Source organism: Bos mutus, chromosome 12, assembly GCF_027580195.1.
Source record: "Bos mutus isolate GX-2022 chromosome 12, NWIPB_WYAK_1.1, whole genome shotgun sequence".
NCBI lineage: Eukaryota > Metazoa > Chordata > Mammalia > Artiodactyla > Bovidae > Bos > Bos mutus.
The window spans coordinates 81,892,237-81,913,168 of record NC_091628.1 but is presented as its reverse complement, the minus strand read 5'-3'; the positions used below and the strand labels follow the sequence as shown (position 1 = coordinate 81,913,168).

The 20,932-nt window shown below is 45.6% G+C and overlaps 1 protein-coding gene across 2 annotated transcripts in view; it reads left to right on the top strand.

Annotated features, from left to right (window-relative positions):
• FARP1 (FERM, ARH/RhoGEF and pleckstrin domain protein 1) overlaps positions 1–20,932 on the top strand; it is a 314,477-nt gene that overhangs the window by 234,325 nt on the left and 59,220 nt on the right. For both annotated transcript variants that reach the window (XM_070380802.1, XM_070380803.1), the window contains 5 exons: positions 881–959; positions 8,824–8,921; positions 14,854–14,968; positions 15,822–15,969; positions 18,869–18,964. In XM_070380802.1, the coding sequence (XP_070236903.1) occupies positions 881–959; positions 8,824–8,921; positions 14,854–14,968; positions 15,822–15,969; positions 18,869–18,964 (536 nt within the window). The remainder of the gene's footprint in view (positions 1–880; positions 960–8,823; positions 8,922–14,853; positions 14,969–15,821; positions 15,970–18,868; positions 18,965–20,932) is intronic.

Here is a 20,932-nt window from a genome sequence, read left to right as displayed (position 1 = left end):
TGTGGCTTGGAGACAGAAATAATAAATTACATAACTGATGTACTTTTTCATTATGTTTCCTTAAGCTCTCTAAGCCTATATTTGGGCTAATGTGCATGCATGCTAAGTTGCTTCAGTCGTGTCCCGCTCTCTGTGACCCCATGGACTATAGTCCGCCAGGCTCCTCTGTCCGTGGGATTCTCCAGGCAAGAATACTGGAGTGGGTTGCCATGCCCTCCTCCTCAGGGGATCTTCCTGACCCAGGGATCAAACCTGTGTCTCCTGCATTGGCAGGTGGATTCTTTACCACTAGTGCCATCTGGGAAGCCCATATTTGTGCTAAAGCAGACAGAAAAGTTTTTGAAGAACATGTCTGCTTTTAAAATCTGGATATAGTTTAAGTCTCCAGAGACAAAGTTTGATGCCTCAGTGTAATACCCTTGTCACAGTATTTTTTAAAAACAGGTATCTGGACTACCTTGGCAGTCCAGTGGTTGAAAATCCACACTTCCGATGCAGTGGGCCTGCGTTCAGTCCTGGTCAGGGAACTGAGATGCCGCATGCCATGAGGTTTTTTTTTTTAATTAAAAATTAATTTAATTTAATTAATTTAAATTAAAAATTTTTTAAAATTTTAATTAAAAACTTTTAATTAATCAAATTAAATTAAAGATTAATTTTTAATTAAAAAAAGCTATCTGTCTCCCCACAATGTGAAAATATGAATAATAACCAAACTTAACCAACTAATTAAGTGACTTGCATGTCAGCGGAACTCCTGTTAGCAGCTTGGAATGAGACTCACTATTTGGTGTATAATATCGCCTCTTGTGTCTTTTTCTTTAATGGCATTTGCAAGATAAATCCATAAATGCTTTGCTGCTTTTCCCCCCCTTTTTAGGGCCGAAGCATGTTGTCGTCAAGTTTGTGGTGAAATTCTTTCCACCTGACCACACTCAACTCCAAGAAGAACTCACAAGGTTAGTGGTTTGGAAATGGGGTGTTTGTTGCTGTAGGTGCCACAGAGAGAGAGTGAATGTTGCAAGTCGACTGGTGAAACGCTTTGATGATGTTGCCCTGACCAGCGTGTGCTCTCTGCCGGACGGTTTAACCTTCCTGTCTTCCAGTTGTGTTTACAAGCGTGGGAAGAAAGAAAGTACCACGGTTTCCCTGCAAGCTGATTTCTTAAAAGCTGTGCTGTGAAGTGTCTGGGCCTGTAATCTGTTACTGTCACATTTCTCCCTCTTCTGTCTGTCACATCACAAGGCAGTTTTGGGGAATGAATCTCTTCTATGGAGCCAAGATGTGAACTCAGTTTCTGTCTGTTGCTGCGGTGGCCGAATGACTGTGAACTGTCCGTTTCTTCGAAAGCGTGGCCAAGCCCTGCCCTTGCTGTGTGGCCAGCTAGTTACTTAATCCCCCTGCACTTCTGTTCATTGCCGTGTCAATGTGACTGCAACACTTGCTTTGCCAGGGTTGTTTTGAGGATAAGCACTAATATACGCAGAGCGCCTGGAACCCAGTATCAGGCAAGTGCGAGTGTTAGTCACTCAGTTGTGTCCAATTCTTTTTGACCCCATGGCCTTGTTAGCCCACCAGGCTCCTCTGTCCATGGGATTCTCCAGGCAAGAATACTAGAGTGGGTAGCCACGCCCTTCTCCAGGGGATCTTCCCGATCAAGGGATCAAACCTGGGTCTCCTGTGCTGTAGGCAGGTTCTTTACCATCTGAACCACCAGGGGAGTCATTTTCTGAACCCAGTAGGGATGCCATCATCCTCAGCCCTACTATTACATTACCCATTTTATAATTTGCAGCAAGCACATGCTGTTCTAAAAGAGAGCAGAGCCTGGTGGGAATATGTGAAGATAAAATGCCTCCCTTTCAAGACTAAGTACGCTAGTCTGACCAGCCAGATTGTTGCCACACTTGCCTTTCAGCTTTAGCTGCTCCCAGTGAAGGCTGTCACATCTTTCTCATCCCTCGGTACAGAGCACAGTATCTTGGGTGGTTGACCATGATTTATCAGAAGGGTGAAGGCAGTCAATCAACCATAGTGATGAAATGTACACAGTGTGAAAGCCTTGTCCCAGGAACGGGGGATGTACTGGTGAAAAGACAGGCCTGACTCACCTGGGACCAGACACAGTAATTAAACAAACACGAAAAATACCAGATAACGGTAAGAGGCTTTAGGTAATGGAGTAGATGATGTGATAGAAGGAGACTTGACTTCTGATGACTTTACAGTGTTGGATCTGGGATGCTGGGGCTAAGAAAGCAACAAGGATCTGTTGGTCATTTTCAGAGGACAAACTTTCCAGGTAGACGGAACGGTTAGGCAGTGCCCAAGATCACAAGAGGCACCTGATGTTCAAAGACTGAAAAGAGGGCTCTCGTGGCAGGCACGTGGAGCGCAAAGTGCACTGAGGTGGGCCTGAGGCCGGATGATAAGTAGTGTTGAGAGGCTAGTTGCTGTGGATACCGAGGGGAGGGTGGCAAGAAGAAACGGCAGCTACCCAGGCCAAGGTGATGGTGGCAGGGGAGGTGGTACGAGTCGGAGTGGAGGAGACGCACGCATGTGGAACACATGCTGGAGGTGGGGTCGTTCTGAGCTTGTCCTGGGTTGGAAGTGGAGACGGTGAGGAAGTGGAGGGAATGCTTAGGTTTTGCACTTAAGTGACCAGGTGGGTGATAACTAGAATGGGGACAGGTGGAGGGAAGGTAGAGGATTGGGGAGAGTGAGAGTCGAGAGTCTGCTGCTGCCAGGTGATGTGGGAGGTCCCTGCCGAGCATCCCAGGGCTGCATCAAGAGGGGCACTGGGTACTCGAACGTGCGATTCCAGGAAGCCCCTTCCCATGGCTTTGTATGTTACTTATTTATGGCTGGGTCTTCATTGCTGCACGCAGGTTTTCTCTCCTTGCAGCGAGCAGGGGCTACTCTTGGTTGCGGAGCCCAACTTCTCGTTGTGGTGGCTTCTCTTGTAGCAGAGCACAGGCTCTAGGCGCACAGGCTCAGGAGTTGCAGCTCGCGGGCTCTAAGGCACTCGGATTTCTCTCCTCGCAGCTCCCAGGCTCTAGAGCGCGGGCTCAGTAGAGTTGTTCCACCGCCTCTCGGCAGGGGCAATCTTCCCAGAGCAGGGACCGAACCCGTGTTCCCTGCATTGGCAGGTGGACTCATTAACGACTGGACCACCATGGAAGCACATTATGTTCTGAATGAGTCACCACTGGTTGATTTCCTCCACTTATATCCCTTGAAAGCAGCAGTTATGTGACCGGGACCTGTAGAAACCGTCAGCCTTCTGGGACCCACATGGCTGGGACGCTTCATATGAAGGAGAAGCAGCTGGGGCTGCACCCCCCTGCCCCAAGTTCCAGGCTGGAGGGGCCGACCCCAGTAGCATCTTCATGCCGTGTCGTTATCGGGCTAGTGTGTCGGTTTCTGGGCCTGGTTTTCCTGTTGTTGGAATGTGCAATGCTCGAAGCTCAGAACATTGAAATGAATCTAAAGGCGAGTCCAGCTGTTGGCCGGCAATGAGCCTTTTCCTCCTGCATCTCACTGGGCCTTCATCCTGCTTAGGGAGTTGGCAGCATTAAATCCCGCCCCCCCCCTCACCCCCACTCCCCGCACCTTTATCCCCATTCTACTTTGCAATGAGTTTTGCACCTTTTCAGTTTTCTCTAGAGACCTGGCAGTTTTCTACCCTTCTGGTCCTGGTTATAAAATTCCATACAGCTTGTGACCAGTCAGCTGTGTGTGTGTGTTCCTGGTATCTTGACAGCTGCTCTGACCAATCTGATAAATTCCTCAACTGCCACAAGCAGGTTTGGGGGTTTTGTTATTGCCATTTTCTGACTCCCAGAGTTAACTGACATCTTAGAAGTCTTTCCCGACGAGAGAATTCCTTTGGCTCAGGGTTGATAAACTTGATCGGAAGTTTAGAAGCCCCATATCACTTTCTGCCCTGCTGCAATACGTGGCGGGAAGGCGACCTCCCAGATCCAAGGGGTCAACTCCCACAGTCGCAGAGTCCTGTTTAAGCAGAAATCTGGTAATGTGACCACTGAGACTCCTGGCAGTTTTCCATGGCAGATGGTGAGGGAGGGAGGATCTGGGAGAAGCCCTGTGGGGACAGTACTTCAGGCAAGGGACATGCGGATGAGAGCGAGACAGACGGAAATGGGCCTGCCTGCCGTTGAGCGGACTTGAAGCGCACTCGACCTGGAGCTAATTCTTCGGGCCTCCAGGAATAGCTTTCAGCTCCCTGTCTGTATAGATCAAAGATTGAATTGCATCTCGCTGTTAAACAAGAGGCTGAATTCCTTTCTATTTATTGGACTACATTCTCACTGGATCTCTCGCTCTCCTGACACCAGGTCTCAAGCATCTGGAAGGAGCTAAGTACTGACTCCTCGGTGCAAATTTAAAACCACTTAGGAGGGGTCTTTGAAAAAGAAATTACCAGGCTTTCTTCTGGCCTAGCTGGGAATTACTTGGCTATGCTGGTGAGGTCAGACATGGTACTCTCTGAACATCGCATCTTAAGTAGGATCCAGTTCCTACTTGGCTGTGTTTTTTCGGGGAGGCGGTTTGGCCACGCTACGTGACGCTCAGGATCTTAGTTCTCTGACCAGGGATCAAACCCCTGCCCCGTGCAGTGGAAGCGGAGCCTTAACCACTGGACGGCCAAGGAAGTCCCCTGGCTGTGTTCTTCTAAGCGGAGGGCACCTATCTGAGTTTGCTGCCGTGCAGGGTCTGCTGCAGTGTTGTCTTTGGCTGGCTGGGACACCGTCATATACATTGAGTAAGTGGCAGAAAGAGTAAGAGCTCCCGAATGTGTTTAAAACATGGCTTCCGAGGGGTGTGGCTTCCTCCCCCTAGGGCCCTGGAAGTGACAGCCCTCTGGCCCCACCACTGTCGTCGCCTACCCCCTCATATGCCCACCCTTCTGCCAAGGACAGTTGATTTCTGCTCTGAGCACTTCCTGTGAATGGGAATTGCTTCAATTATGGTGCAGAAAGTGCTGCTGAATTTCTGAAGTTAGCCCTGCAGCCGGCGTGCCTGACTTAACAGCTGACATTACAAGATGACACGGTGCCCAGTGGGATTACAAGGGCCTTAGGACAGGAAGAGTCAGCGTAATCAGGGAGTGACAGGTTCCTCCTGCATCCTGTAGCTCGGGCTTTGCACTCTAATGAAAGAGGGCAGCTTTTGGAACCCCACACCCTCTTGACACCCACAAGAGACCCTCCCCAGAGGCCCTGAACCCTGAGTTCTGTCTCTGGACCGCAGGGTCCTTTGTTTAAACTGATAGCTGGTTACATTTGCAATGTCATGCTTTTAAAACACACGTTCTTCCTACACAGATAAGAAATAAAGCCTGTAGTTCTAAGAAATGTTGGCTTCAAAAAACAATAACCACAGCCTAATCCAGAGAGATGGTTTGTGCCACCTCTTCCCATGTAAACCTGTGTGCTGATGTTGTGACTGTTTCTGTACGCTCTGTTTTACTCTGCTTTGACTTCCCAGGGAGAGAGACAGAGAAGGAGAATGAATGAATGAATGAACATTATGGGGGCTTAGGGAAAGGTCGTTGTCAACTGGTAGACCTTTGGGTGTTTGTGTTTTTCTGGTTATGAAATGCCTCTGTAGTTCTTGAGTTCTTACTCATGGTCCTACATGACTTAGGTGGTGCTAGTGGTAAAGAAGCTGCTTGCCAACACAGGAGACTTAGAGAGACACAAGTTCAATCCCTGGTTCAGAAAGATCCCCTGGAGGAGGACGTGGCAACCCCCTTCAATGTTCTTGCCTGGAGAGTCCCATGGACCGAGGAGCCTGATGGGCTACGGTCCCTAGGGTCCCACAGACTCAGACATAGCTGAAGCGATTTAGCACGCACACAAATGACTTAAAGGGGATTCATTCTTATTCAGTTTTTTAAAATTGCTAATTTGTATTGAATGCTTTTATTCTAGCCACTGTGCTTTCCATGTGTTATGTCATTTGATTCTTCAGGACACCTCTGTGGTTAGTCTTGCTAAAAGCCCTTTTTTAAAAAATTAAAAAGACCCTTTTGTTGTTACAAGAGTAATCCATGTACAGTGTAGAAACTTAGAATATCTAGATAAATGTGACTAAGAAGATAAAACTACCATGTTCCTATTGCCCAGAGCTGAGCATTGCTAGCACCTCAGGGAGAGCTTTTCTGATTTTTTTTCTGTGTATATACATGTACTTTTCATCTCATTTAATACCCTGGCTGTATTCAAATGTCCCCCTTTGTCGCCCAGATGTCATTTATGTCTGCTCATCTAAAGTGAGATTCACTGGAGGACCCCACATTGCAACTGTTTGTTACAGCCTTTGAACCCTGTTTAATCTAGCAGACTCTCTTTTTCTTTGTGGTACCATCTTGTTGAAAAAACTGGACCAGCTGTACTGTGAGATAACCCACCTCCTAAGTTTGTCGGATTGCTTCCTGTTTAACTTATTTCTCTGTCTTCTGTATTCCCTGCGAACTAGACCTCAGTTCTAAAAGCTTGACAGATATAAGTTACACATTCTTGACTAGAATCCCCTCGTAAGCGATGCCGTGTGCTTCTGTTTCATTAGTGATGCTGAGATTGATCGCGGAGTTAGGGTGGTAGCATTCTGACCTTTCCCTTCTGAAGGAAAGTTTTGGGAGTTTGTCTACATTCAAATGTCCAAACGCCTAAGTGGTTTTCACACCAAGAACAATCCTTGCCAGAGTCAATAATTTCTTTAGAGGCTGTAGGATGAGTGTTTTATAATTGTTGTTTTGTTGTGTTATTTGTTGGTGTTCTTCTGTAAAGTAGAATTTTGCCTCATCTAGCTGGAGTATCTGTGCATGCTAAATCACTTCAATTGTGTCTGGCTTTTTGCGACCCAATGGACTGTAGCCCACCAGGCTCGTCTATATTCACCAGGCAAGAATATTGGAGTGGATTGCCATGTCCTCCTCCAGGGAATGTTCCCAACCCAGGGATTGAACTCACATCTCTTAGGTCTCCTGCGTTGGCAGGCAGGTTCTTTACCACTAGAGCCACCTATCCGTATATCATGAAATACTCTTCCTACAGGAGAGACAGATTACATGCCCAGTTTTCTGCCTTAGATTACCAATTTTTATTGGGCTTCCTTGATATTGATATTGGGCTTCCTTGTTTCAGTTGATAAAGAATCCTCCTGCAATGCAGGAGACATCAGTTCTATTTCTGGGTCGAGAAGATCCGCTGGAGAAGGGATAGGCTACCCACTCCAGTATTCTTGGGCTTCCCTTATAGCTCAGCTGGGAAGGAATCTGCTTGCAATGCGGGAGACCTGGGTTAGATCTCTGGGTTGGGAAAAATCCCCTGGAGAAGGGAAAGGCTGCCCACTCCAGTATTCTAGCCTGGAGAATTCCATGGACTGAATAGAGTCCATGGGGTCGCCAAGAGTCGGACACGACTGAGCAACTTTCACTATCACCAATTTTTAATACAGAATGCTTTAACAGACTCCTCAAATGGTAATACAGTTCATTTTTCCTGCTTTCTCTCTTTTTTTTATCCTGAGTATTATAATGTACTCAACGAAATTTCATTAGTCCCATGTGTTTTGATTCACGTTAACCCTTCATGCTGCTGTTAAGTTGTCCCAGTGTTGGCCGGTGGACACCCCTTCCAGGTTTTTTCCCTTGTAATAGAGCCCGTTTATATTTGCAAGCTGTTTGCCCTCTGGCATAACTAGATAGTGTAGGTTCACTCTGTACCTTTCCCTCCTCCGAGCCTGGAATCTACCGTTTCTCCCTGCCTTTATATCCTTCAAATGGTAGTTGTGTGAGAGCCAGAATCTAGCTGCTGAGGGTTGCTTGCTGCCAGTGTGATGCTTCTTCTCGACCGTGGACAAAACTAGCAAGGAAGGAAGGAACTGTGCTGAGTCGTGTCCAGCTCTTTGCGACCTCGTGGCCTGTAGTCTGCCAGGCTTCTCTGTCCATGGGATTCTCCAGGCAAGCATACTGGAGTGGGTTGCCATGCCCTCCTCCAGTGGATCTTCCCAACCCAGGGATCAAACCCAGGTCTCTGGCATTGCAGGTGAATTTGTTACTATCTGAGCCATCAGAGAAGCCCCAAACTAGCAAATATCTTCCTACAAATCTGTGAGTTCATATTGATATTCTCAAATCAATTTTAACATCACCCTGGTTTTACTTAATTTCTTTGATTTATAAATCCACTTTTCTCTTCCACTAAAAATGTTTACTAGCTTCATTCTACCACATAAAGAAAAGAATCTTTAAATAAATGGATTTTTACACATCTGGCAGCTTATGGAAGAAGCTGAGTGACTGTTCCACCACAAAAAAAGATACTCGTGTGTTTCCAATTCCATCGACAAAGCTCTTCCTAACCATAATAACCTACTGTTATTGTCCGAGCCATAGAGCCATTTTTTTTAGTATATTTGACTGATCTGTGAGAAAAGTTTAAATGCGTCCTATGCCCCACAAAAATATACAGGGTGGTAAGTTATAGTCTTAATTTTTATGGTTGTTATCTCTCCATATAAAATGAAGTGCATCACTCATTGTGTGAAGATTGCGGCATATGTCTCCCAAGAGTGTTTTTAGGGAGGTGTGAATATTTACATTGCAGCCAGTTGCACCAGGAATTCATCCCACCTGTGCAGACTTTTCTTGTTCCCTGGTTTATGTACCTTTCACCAGGTCCTCGCTGTAAAGGCTGCCACGGTTGAGCCTGACTTTGTTGCGGAAACGCTCTGCCCTTTTCGCTGGACGCCCACCTCTCTGTGTATGACTCCCGTCTCTGCTTCCGTTTGCAGGTACCTGTTCGCTCTGCAGGTGAAGCAGGACCTGGCTCAAGGCAGGCTGGCGTGTAATGACAACAGCGCTGCCCTCCTGATCTCGCACATTGTACAGTGTAAGTTCTTTGATCTCCTTCGGGAAGCGTGTGGGAGATACACCGCGATCTGCTTGGTTGGGGGAAAAACGACATCTAAAAACAATGTTTTCGTCTTACGTTGCGTTAGCACAGAAGCTAGAGGGTGGAAAACAGCACTCTTAACATCATTTAATACTCCTGTCCTTCCATGGGCTTCCCGGACGGGAAGGAATCAGCCTGCAGTACAGGAGACCTGAGTTCTATCCCTGGGTCAGGAAGATTCCCTGGAGAAGGGAATGGCAGTCCACTCCAGTATTCTTGCCTGGAGAATTCCATGGAGTCTGGTGGGCTACAGTCCACGGGATCACCAAGAGTCAGACTTGATTGAGCGACTAACGCTTTCACCCTCCTCCCCCAAACGTTGACCTGGGAATTCTGTGTCCTGGTGGTTGCCTGTGCTTTTCAAGATGGAAGATGCAATTGTTGAAAACTCAGCTGACTCGAATTCAGTTGAATGGACGGTGGCCAAGTAGACGAAACTAGTTCTGTCCTGTTCTTGGATTTAATCTTCATGATTGAATATGACACTTTAGCCTTCAGACATAAGACATAAAACTGTCAAAGATTTCCCTTCCTATACTCTGCTCAAGAGTTCAGTAAACCAAGACACAGGACCCTGGATAGAATCCAAGTGATGCTTGAAGTAGACATTTTAACTTTCTTACACTAAATAAAGGATAATTAGATTGTGCTCATTCTAAGGCTTATTGACTACCCACCTGGGCATTTTGTTTCTCTTGGTAAGGCAGAAGTTACTTCAAATACACACATTATGTTTCAGGAAGGATATTATGTACATAGACCAGGGTCAGCATATATAAACAGTAGTATATAAATACTGTCATACCATTTTAAAATTTCCATTGTATACAAAGCGATCCCATGTAATCAGGCCCAGCCTGTCCATACAAGTGCCAGTTAACAAGACTCCACAGGCTTGTAGGAAGGGTCACTCCTAGTAGTCAACAAACTACTTTAGTCCAAAATGACGAGGTATTTGTAGAAACAATGCTTACCTTTTTTGTGTGTGCATGAAAGTGAAAGTCGCTCAGTCGTATCTGACTCTTTGCGACCCCATGGACTATATATACAGTCCATGGAATTCTCCAGACCAGAATACTGGAGTGGGTAGCCTATCTCTTCTCCAGCGGATCTTCCCAACCCAGGGATCGAACCGGTGTCTCCTGTTTTGCAAGCAGATTCTTTACCAACTGAGCTATCAGGGAAGCCCTTTTTGAACATTGGCATTGTTGAATATCTACCAAACTTAATAGATGGGTGTGTTCTTCTTTGAAAAAAAAAAAATGATGTGAGAAAGAAAAGACAGGCCCCCCCCTCAAAAAAGTAATCTTTATTAGACTTTACCATGTTCTAGTTCTGTGTATTATCTCAGATTTGTGTATTATCTCATTTAATTTTTGTAACAACCCCCATGAGCTCAGTGCTGTTTTCCCCATCTTAAACTGAGGACACCTCGGTGCAGACAGTTACCTGATTTTTCCCTTTCATGTGTTTGGTCTTCTGTCTTCTTACAGTAACAGTGAAGTGAGCAATGTTTTGAATCAGGCAGTCCTCGTTGCTCTTAGTTGATTGATCAGCCTGCAAGTTAGAGTCCCTCACCTCTTTCCTTTGGAACAGGGGCCTAATAGAATCTATTTCCTACAGCCGTGAAAATGAAGCGGTAGCATCGGGATTCAGAATACGCTAGGAGTTCAGTAAACGCACCCACCTTTCTTTGTTCTCACTCACCTGCGGCCCTCCCTTTCCAGACAGTGGGAAATTTTGAAATAAAACTTCCTGATTGGAACAGCCACTTCAGGAAATGTCTCCGAGGGTACTCAACCATTTCTGATGCCATTTAGTCTTGTACCCGCTTTCTCTTAGGCCCCTTCCTTTTTAAAGTCTGTGGTTAGAGTAAACCACGTACTTGGGAAGTGGAGGGTCACTGAAGTCCAGAAAGCCGTGTGCTTGCTCCAACGGACCCTTCACCCTCAGACATCAACAAGGGCTCAGAAATCCCCTGAGAATCTTGAATTCTCCACAGGAGATGAAATAGTTGGGTCCAGAAGTACTCCTGCTATTTTCCCTTCTCTCTGATATGCAGTTTGGTGACACACTTCGAATATTCTTATACTTACAAAGCCCTATTTCTGTGTTTTTGAGCATCCCACACATTGTATCGGGCTTCCCTGGTGACTCAGTTGGTAAAAAATCCACCTATGATGCCGGAGACCCATGTTAGATCCCTGGGTTGGGAAGATCCCCTGGAGAAGGAAAGGGCAACCCACTCCAATATTCTTGCCGGGGTAATCTCATGGACAGAGGAGCTGGTGCGCTACAGTCCAGGTGGTTGCAAAAGTCTGACACAACTTAGCAGCTAAACCATACATCATACATAGGAGGAGAATCTTCTGTGAATGGTGTGTTTATTTAAATGATTGATAATTATTTACATGATCAGTACTGTAGAAAGGGTCAGTTCATCTCCCTTCTACAGAAAGTGATATTAATGCTGATGGAAAATTATCTCTACTGAGCTGTATTTTCATCTCATCTTTTCCTATATACGCAATCCGATTTTTAAAAATTTTCCTCTTTTCATTTGAATTCACTGTCATCTTTCAGACATATCTTTCATTGGTTCCTTTGTTACTGGTCTTAGATATCCCCTGTACAAACTTCAAACTTTTAATTTTCCCTAATCGACTCTGAGAAGACCAGTAGGACGAGCTGATGAAGAGAAGATTCAAACACTAGGTGGGCCTGTTTATAAGAGGACCTCTCGTGTAGCGTGGAGGCCAACTGGGGTGCATTTCAGCAGGTTGTATGTGCATCCAGTCTGAGGTTATACAAGCACAAGTTTGCCTAAGCACATCTTCATGAGAGTTCAGGAAAATCACAAGATCTGGAGTTGTTATTTTTAGTTTTTGCTGAGAGGAGACAGATAAGGAATTCAGTGTATGCATCAGCTGATATAAGGGCTTCCCAGGTAGTGCTAGTGCTAAAAAACCCATCGGCCAAGGCAGAAACATAAGAGATATGGGTTTGATCCCTGGGTCAGGAAGATCCCCTGGAGGAGGGCATGGCAACCCACTCCAGTATTCTTGGCTAGAGAACCCCATGGACAGAGGAGCCTGGTGGGCTGCTGTCCACAGGATGGTAAAGAGTCAAACACAACTGAGGCGATTTAGCTTAAACACATCAGCTAATCTGACACCTCTGATTAAAAAATAGTAAGTCATATCTTGAACACTTATCAATTCTCAAATTCTCCAGACATAAGGAGGTGCCACTTTCTAGTTCCAAGAAGAAAGCATGTGGGAGAAAGTAAATTTCATAGTCATGTTGTCCTTGCATTTTAGGAGCTGAAAGGCAAGTGATTCCAAGGAAAAGACAGTTCAGGTGTATTGGCCCTGATGCCAGGGGACAAACTGGAAGTCTTAACTCTTATATTGAATTATGGAAAAGACTGTGTTTTGAAATCCATGTATGTTAAGAAACCCAAACTCAAAACTCGTAAAAAAAAAAAAAAAAAATCAGGATTTAGGTGAGTCCTCACTCGCCCTCACCATATGCAGTCAGTCTTCATTATCTGTAGATTTCATGTTTGCAAAGGCACCTGCTCTCTAACGTTTCTTTGTAGCCCCAGAATTAGCATTTTTGGTGCTTTCGTGGTCACGTGCAGACATGCACAAGATGGTAAAAACATCTGAGTCACCTCCCACACACACCTCCCCAGCTGGGGCCAGAGAAGGTGATGCTCTGCTTTCTGGTTTCAGCTCTCATACTGGAAACAAGTATCCTTTCCGTGATCCATTCAGTGCCACACTTCTTGCGTTTCTGTGCTTTGTTGGTGATTTCCCTGTTTAAATGGCCCCTAGGTATCATTGCTGAACCACTGTGTAGTCTTCTTAAGTGCAGGAAGGTTCTGACGTGCCTTTTGGAGAAATAAGGGCTTCCCAGGTGGCTCAGTGGTAATGCATCTGCCTGCCATTGCAGGAGATGCAGGTTTGATCCCTGGGTTGGGAAGATCCCCTGGAGGAGGAAATGGCATCCCACTTCAGCATTCTTGCCTGGAAAATTCCTTGGACAGTGGAGCCTGGCAAGCTACAGTCCATGAGATCGTAAAGAGTCAGACATGACAGCGTCCGAGCCCACACGCACACGTGGAAAAGCAAACATGGGTGCAGATCTGCTTCATTCGGGCATGAGTTACAGTGCTGTTGTCTGTGGGTTCAATGGTAATGAATCAACACAGTGCATAAAAGAGGATGTATTTCTACAGAAGCATACAGAAAACTCAGCTAGTTGATGAAAATGTGTTTCAAGATTCTTGGAGGAACCTAAGCTCTTATTTCCCCTGGGAATGATGGTTCAGTATTCATTAATTTGATATTTCATAGGGAATTGATAGAATACCGTTACTTTGAATAATGAGATGAACTGGGCTCTTTTGAGCCAGGATAGAAGGGATTTCCAAAAAGACAGTGCCGTCATCATCAAGGCCACCAGTGGGTGGTGGCAGTGTGGTGGGGAGGTTCCCCCACTCCCATGTCATCCTTGTGACAGAAACTGGCAACTTTGGGAGGAGGAAATTGTTAAGAAAGGGCAGTTAGGAAATAATATTGATTTTGCCATAGCAGTCGGAAGCTAGCGAGTGATTGATTGTTCGAGTGGCCCAGCTGGTGCCAGGTGAGTTGGCAGTGTTGGGTGCAAAGCAAATATTCTCGGGGATGTGAATTATACCAACATATAGTGCATATCCTGCGTGATTACCAGGGTGCATTGCCCAAAGTGTGACGAGCTGCTTCACAAGACAAAGTGAAAGGTGGGTTTCATAGCAACGGTTAACTTGCCTTTCCTCTAAACAGCTGGGCTCCGCTCATTTTATTAAGCTTGTTACACAGCCTATATGATAAGGCACACTGTCCCATCTGTACTGAATTGCTATAAACTGAGCTGGAGTTAGTGTTGTTAAAGGTACAATGGTTACTTTAAAGCTCGATCCTTTAATTTCCCAGGTTAGACCAATTAGGGGACTGTGTTGAGGTTACATGAGAAAAATAGGCACCCTCTTTCTTGTCGATGAAAATTTTGTAAGGATTTGCAGTCTGTTGGGTCATTTCTGATAATAAGACTACACAAAATTTAAGAGCCATATGTTTTTACCAAATTAGATTAGGTACCTTCTGTTGTCACTGGTTAGTTGTATCCGAGTCTTTCGCAACCCCGTGAACTGTAGCCTGCCAGGCTGCTCCGTCCATGGGATTTCCCAGGCAAGAATACTGGAGTGCGTTGCTCTTTCCTTCTCCAGGGGATCTTCCTGACCCAGGGATCAAACCCGTATCTCTTATGTCTCCTGCATTGGCAGGTGGATTCTTTACCACTGAGCCACGTGGGAAGCCCACTATGTGCTTTTACTCCTATTTACAATCATCTTTTCTCTACATGATAAAGCATTTAGGCTTTGCATTAATTGTTATATGTTCATTTCCAAAGTCGATTTTGTCAAGTCCTGAAATTCTGGGGCTAAATTATTTAGAAATCAGAATGTTTTGATCCACTTGTTTAGAATTTACTGCCTAAAGTAGAAGCAACCCCTAGTTGGGTGGGGAGGAAAGAAAACCAGGAACATGGATGGCCAAAGAGGAATGATTCTGAAGTTTTCTTTCCAACGGGTAGAGATGAGAGAAAGTGGAAACTGTCATCTTACAGTGGCAGAGCTATTAAATCCGTCCTCCCGTCCACAGCTTCTCACATCTCGCCCTTAGGATACTCACCAGCTGGGATCGCCTTATGTTCTTGGCTACTTTTTCCAGTTTACTAGCTGGGGAACAGCCCACTGGGAATGTAACAAACTGTGGAGTATTAATCGTATGTGGCTGGTTTTTCTTTCTCCCTTTCTTTGTAGCTGAGATTGGGGATTTTGATGAGGCGTCAGACAGAGAACATTTAGCAAAAAATAAGTACATACCTCAGCAAGATGCGCTAGAAGACAAAATCGTGGAATTTCACCATAACCACATGTAAGTCTCCTTTGTTGCTTCCTCTGAGCTGTTTCTCTCTGTCCTCCGACATTCATTAAGTACCTGTACATACGCACAGAGTAAGTATCGGGAAGGAATATACAAAGAGGGAGGGAGGGAGGAGAGCCCAGAGGCTTAGTCAGTGTGGTTACTTGTCCTGGACTCTCAGAGATGCTGCTTACCCACTCAAGACCACACCCCTGGACTCCTTCCTTGCTCTTTTGTAAGACAAGAATAACACTGGCATTTTAGTACCCTGTGATTTTGAGTAAGAGAAAGAGTGTAAGACCAAGTACAGGAAATCAGGAAGGGGACCTCATGAACTCGGGACAGCATAAAAAGAGTGTGGAAATGGGGAACCTTTGTTCCACCTCCATTTTGGTTTCTTTCTTTTGATCCATAAAATATCTTCAACTATTCTCTGTGCCTCCTGTTTTTGTTATTGCGTTTCAAGGAAAGCATTTGAGTCCTGGTTGATAGTTGGTTTTGATAGAGTGTTGCCTTGAACTTTGCAAATTTAGGGCTATTGTTAAGTGACTAGAAACTTGTTTTAGCATGATGGTGTTTTGCTTTCATATGACCTTAAAGGAAACTCTTTGAGATTCCAGAAAAACTGGCCGAGTATGAGATAGACTTTGGGGGTTTTGTGTTAACACAAGCAATACAGCTTTTGTTCCACTGGCTTGACTTTGAGTTATAATGAACTGGAGGCCAGGTGTCGTCTGATCAGGTAGCCCCATTGTTAGTGATGAAACACCTTTTTATTTGCCAGGACAAGGTGCTTAATCTTGAGTTCATAGACACAGGGAGTTCAAATCTCCTGGCCTTTCTCTTGATTTTTTTGTACTGTCAGTGGACAAACACCAGCAGAATCGGATTTCCAGCTCCTAGAGATTGCCCGCAAACTGGAGATGTACGGCGTCCGATTGCACCCGGCCAAGGACCGGGAAGGCACGAAGATCAACCTGGCCGTGGCCAACACGGGGATTCTAGTGTTTCAGGTAAGAGCATTTAGAACCAGCTCGGTTCCCTTGGTGATGGAGAGATAAGAGTTGACCCTTCAACTCTGAATCCATGTTGGGTGGTCCAGGCTAAGATCTCCAGTAATTATTTTTAGGTGACGAAGGGAACAGGCAAACCTGACTAGAAGGTTTCCTGTTTCTTTCCGTGCCCTCACACTTGCAGACTGGGTTTCCTTTGCCCTTGCTCTGCTTGGGGAATCCGTGCTTGCAGATTTGTTTGTGTTTAGTGACTTTGTGGGCTTCCCAAGTGGTAAAGAACCCACTTGCCAGTGCAGGAGATGTAAGAGACGTGGGTTTGATCCCTGGGTTGGGAAGATCCCCTGGAGGAGGACATGGCAACCCAATCAATATTCTTTCCTGCAGAATCTCATGGAAAGGGGAGCCTGGCAGGCTATGGTGCATAGAGTTGCAAAGAAGCGGACACGACCAAAGTGACTTAGCACATTGACCTTGTAGGATCGCAGATATCTGTATCTCTCTGTGGACCTAACGTAGAACATAGTTGAATGGAATTGAGATTTCAGATCCACAAAATAAGCACCTTTTCCACACTTGCTCATGATATTCATCTCATTTGTTTAACCTAATTGGAGTTTGTTTGTTTTAATTGATTTGGATTTTACCTAAGTCAGCTTGATGATTTCACATTTACCTAACTTAGAGGATACAGCAGTTTTATGAATTCCTAGAAGCTGTGTCCATGTCCTGCTGTAATTTTGCAGCAAAACATACTGTTCTTGGACCCTTACCTGTGTTTTATGAAAGGACTTAATACTCTGCATTCTGAAATGTGTGCACCCTTGATCACAGCGCTGCTGTAATGTTATTGATGAATGCATCTCTGTTTCTTAATAATACCATTGAAGTGTTATTGACATGCAATTAAATGCAAACATTTAACATGTGCCATTCTTTAATATGGGTAAGTTCTTAACCTTGTATATCCTATGAAACCATCCATGAAATCAAGACAGGGAACATATGCACCACCTCAAAGCTTTTCCCCAAGACTTTTTTCTTTTCTTTAATTGAAGAACTTTTAATTTAATTTTCTTTTTTATAATCGATTTACCGTATTATATTGCTCTCAGGTGCACAACACAGTGATTGAGTATTTTATAAATTATACTCCATTTAAAGTTGTTAGAAAATATTGGCTGGATTCCCTGTGCTGGGCAATGCATCCCTCAAGGCTTCTCTTTTAAACAAGAGTGGATAATCTGTGCTTCGGTTTCAAAGGGATATAAAGAAAGCATCTGCCTGGCTCATGAAGTAGGGTCAGATTTCACCGTGTTTCGAATGTGTAAACTCATGCATGACCTAAAGTTGTTTTTGAACTCTGCTGGATTGTGTTCCATCTCCCCCTTTGTATTTTACCAAAATAACCAGGGATTCTGTCTCTCCTGTATCAGATGTTTATCTGCATCTGTGTGTTAGTTGCTTAGTTGTGTCCACCTCTTTGCAACTCCTTGGACTGTAGCCCACCAGGCTCCTCTGTCCATGAGTTTCTCCAGGCAAGAATACTAGAGTGGGTAGCCATTCCCTTCTCCAGGAGATCTTCCTGACCCCAGGGGTCGAGCCTGGGTCTCCCACATTGGGCAGGGTGAGTTCTTTACCACTGAGCCAGTGGGGAAGCCGTCAGATGTTTACAGTGAACCCTAATCACTACAGATTCATGTCCCAAGAGAAGTTGAAGTAGGTTTCCTCTGAGACACTAGGAAGCAATATTTTAAGAGCAGTGTAGCGTTTGAGAAGGTGACTGTCCCTAACAGTCCTTGACCCACAGACATAATCTAGGAGTCCCCGATGAGGGAAAAAAAATGACAATAAAACAATGTAGTTGTCAGTCCTAGCATCCCATTTCAAAATTAAAACCCTTCAACATTTCTAAAGATCAGGGTGGTGGGGGGGAGACGGGGAAGACATACCTCACAATTGAATTAATTTGCTTTGATTGTGTTTGAGACACTTGAAATGTGGAGAACTGCTCAGTAATGTAATCATGTACAAGGACTGTGTCTTGGAATTAATCTTCCTGCCAGTGCCTAATTGCTTCATTCCAGCCAATTTAAACAAATGGTCCTGGTGTTCCAGTGGGCTGGAGGAATTCTAATTTCAGCTGAGAGGATGGGACAGATGGGAGCTGGAATATGGGGGCTCCCCTCTGTGGGTCCCCCACATCCCACCTGGTGATTGAAGATGAGGATACATGCATCCCTCCCAGAGACTGTTCTCCGGTATCAGAGACACCCCGAGGGTGGGGTCTCCCTCTGACCCATGCTGCGGGAAGCCGGCCGGGTCCAGGGGCCAGAGCAGTGTGGACAGAGTGTGATTGCTAACTGCTCTGTTGCTTCTGTGGCTCCTGGTTTAGGCAGACGCCTGGGAATCTCATTCTGCTGCAGGGACCGTATGATTTAGAACAAATTAAAATCTTGCCGTGCTGCAAGTTCCACATGGGTAGAATGAAGATAAACCCAGCTCACTGGGCTTTCACGTAAGGTTTCACAAGAAAAGGCCTGTAAAGGACTTGGGACCATACCTGGCACTTGCTCAGTGATGGTCGCTAATAATTATGGTGGTTGTCATGGTTATTATTTTTATTTATCTTTCTCTTTTATCAGCTGCTTGGCCAGCCTCTTCTCTCCCTGGAGGCAGACTTAAGTGTGAAAGTCAGATCATAGAATTAGTGCAGAACAATGAATCTAGGAAGGGAGCGGGTATCACTCACAGCCACAGAGCCCTGGAATTCTGCAGCAGGAAGCATTCTTATGAACAGTCACATCAGCCCTCCTTTCTGATCCCTGGGAGTAAAGCAGACCAGCTCCCGTGTTGCTTATCATTCAGTTCTCGGCTCACCAGCTGATGCCTCTCTCCTCAGGGTTTTACGAAGATCAATGCCTTCAACTGGGCAAAGGTGCGGAAGCTGAGCTTCAAGAGGAAGCGCTTTCTTATCAAGCTCCGCCCAGATGTGAACGTAAGTGCCTCTCAGGAACCTCCATGGGGACAGGATTTGATGTTCCTCAAGTGAACTTGAGTCACCTCGGGGTGGAGTGGGTCTCACTAGGGCGCAGGTGGAACCCGAGGCCAGCAGCCCTCCAGGAGTCTGCTGGTCTGTGCGGTGTGTCCAAAGGCTGAGCCGCTCCACAGCTGCCATCAGTAGACAGGGCACAGATGTGTGCCTGGGAGGAGTCACTTCCCTGTGCACAGATGTGTGCACATCTGACGCCCCCCTCCCCAACCCCACTTTGTAGTCGCTGTGTCTCCAGCCTCAGTCACCTCCAGATCCCGTTCAGCATTCTTCCGTGTTCCAGGCCAGTCCCTGTCCATCCAGGGGCCACCCACCCCTGACAGTGCATTCTCAGGAACTGACCCAGCTCGTCCCACACAGGCTGCCCACAGACCCTCTAAAGATATTACTCACGTGGCACTGGGTCTAAAAAGGAAGAAAGCATCTTCTCCTTCCACTATAAATAGGGTGGAGGAGGTGATGACAGAGCACTGGTGTCCCCAGCCAGAACTGGAGTACTTTTTTCCCATGGGAGGAAAAAGATTATATGGCAGTCTAGGTTTATAGTCTCTTGGACAGCAAAGGTCCGTCTAGTCAAGGCTGTGGTTTTTCCAGTGATCGTGTATGGATGTGAGAGTTGGACTATAAAGAAAGCTGAGTGCCGAAGAATTGATGCTTTTGAACTGTGGTGATGGAAAAGACTCTTGAGAGTCCCTTGGACTGCAAAGAGATCCGACCAGTCCATCCTAAAGGAGATCAGTCCCGGGTGTTCATTGGAGGGACTGATGTTAAAGCTGAAACTCCAGTAGTTTGGCCACCTGATGCGGAGAGCTGGCTCATCTGAAAAGACCCTGATGCTGGGAAAGATTGAGGGCAGGAGGAAAAGGGGACGACAGAGGATGAGATGGTTGGATGGTATCACCGACTCGATGGACATGGGTTTGGGTGGACTCCAGGAGTTGGTGAGGGACAGGAAGGCCTGGCATGCTGCGGTTCATGGGGTTGCAAAGAGTCGGACATGACTGAGCGACTGAACTGAACTGAAGGTTTATAGTCCCTTGGACAACAAGGAAATTAAATCACTCAATCCTGAAAGAAATCAACACTGAATATTCATTGGAAGGACTGACGCTGAATCTCCAATACTTTGGCCACCTTGTGTGAAGAGCTGACTCATTGGAAAAGACCCTGATGCTGGGAAAGATTGAGGGCAGGAGGAGGAGGGGTCGACAGAGGATGAGGTATTTGGATGACATCATTGACTCAACGGACATGAGTTTGAGCAGACTCCGGGAGATGGTGAATGACAGGGAAGCCTAGCATGCCTCAGTCCATGGGGGTCACAAAGAGTTGGACGTGACTGAGCAACTGAACACCAACAAGGCTTATAGTAGTTTGGATACAGTATGGATGAAATGGGTTTTTATGACCTGACCTGGGAAGCAGGCACCCTTGGAAGTTATTTTGTATGAGAAAATGTGTTTTGAGTCCAAAAGACTGTGTACTACAGCCTGACTTGTCTGTAAGTTGAAACAGAACTGTGAGATTCCCCCAAAATAGCTGGGACTGCTGGGAATGTTCAGGACTGTGGTAACCTTTGTTTACATAAGCTGGTCACTTAAATTAGGAGCATTCAGCCTAGGAGTAGAAAATTACCATATCCCCTTTCTCAAATCAAAGGACATAAATTTTTCAGCCTTGACTGATACTTTTGTGCCCCAGAAAAAAAAATGTTCATTTCCTGTACGGTCCCTGGGGCCACCTGGAGGCTGGAATCTTACGCTATTTAATGGAGGAAAGGCTTAAGCACAATATTCAAAGTTGGCATGAACCACGAGAGAGAGAATGGAAAGAAAAACTGTTTCGATTCTTTTAAGGAGACATAAAAGGAATTTTGGTACTTGGGGTTTTTTTGAAGAAGGAAATGTAAGCCAA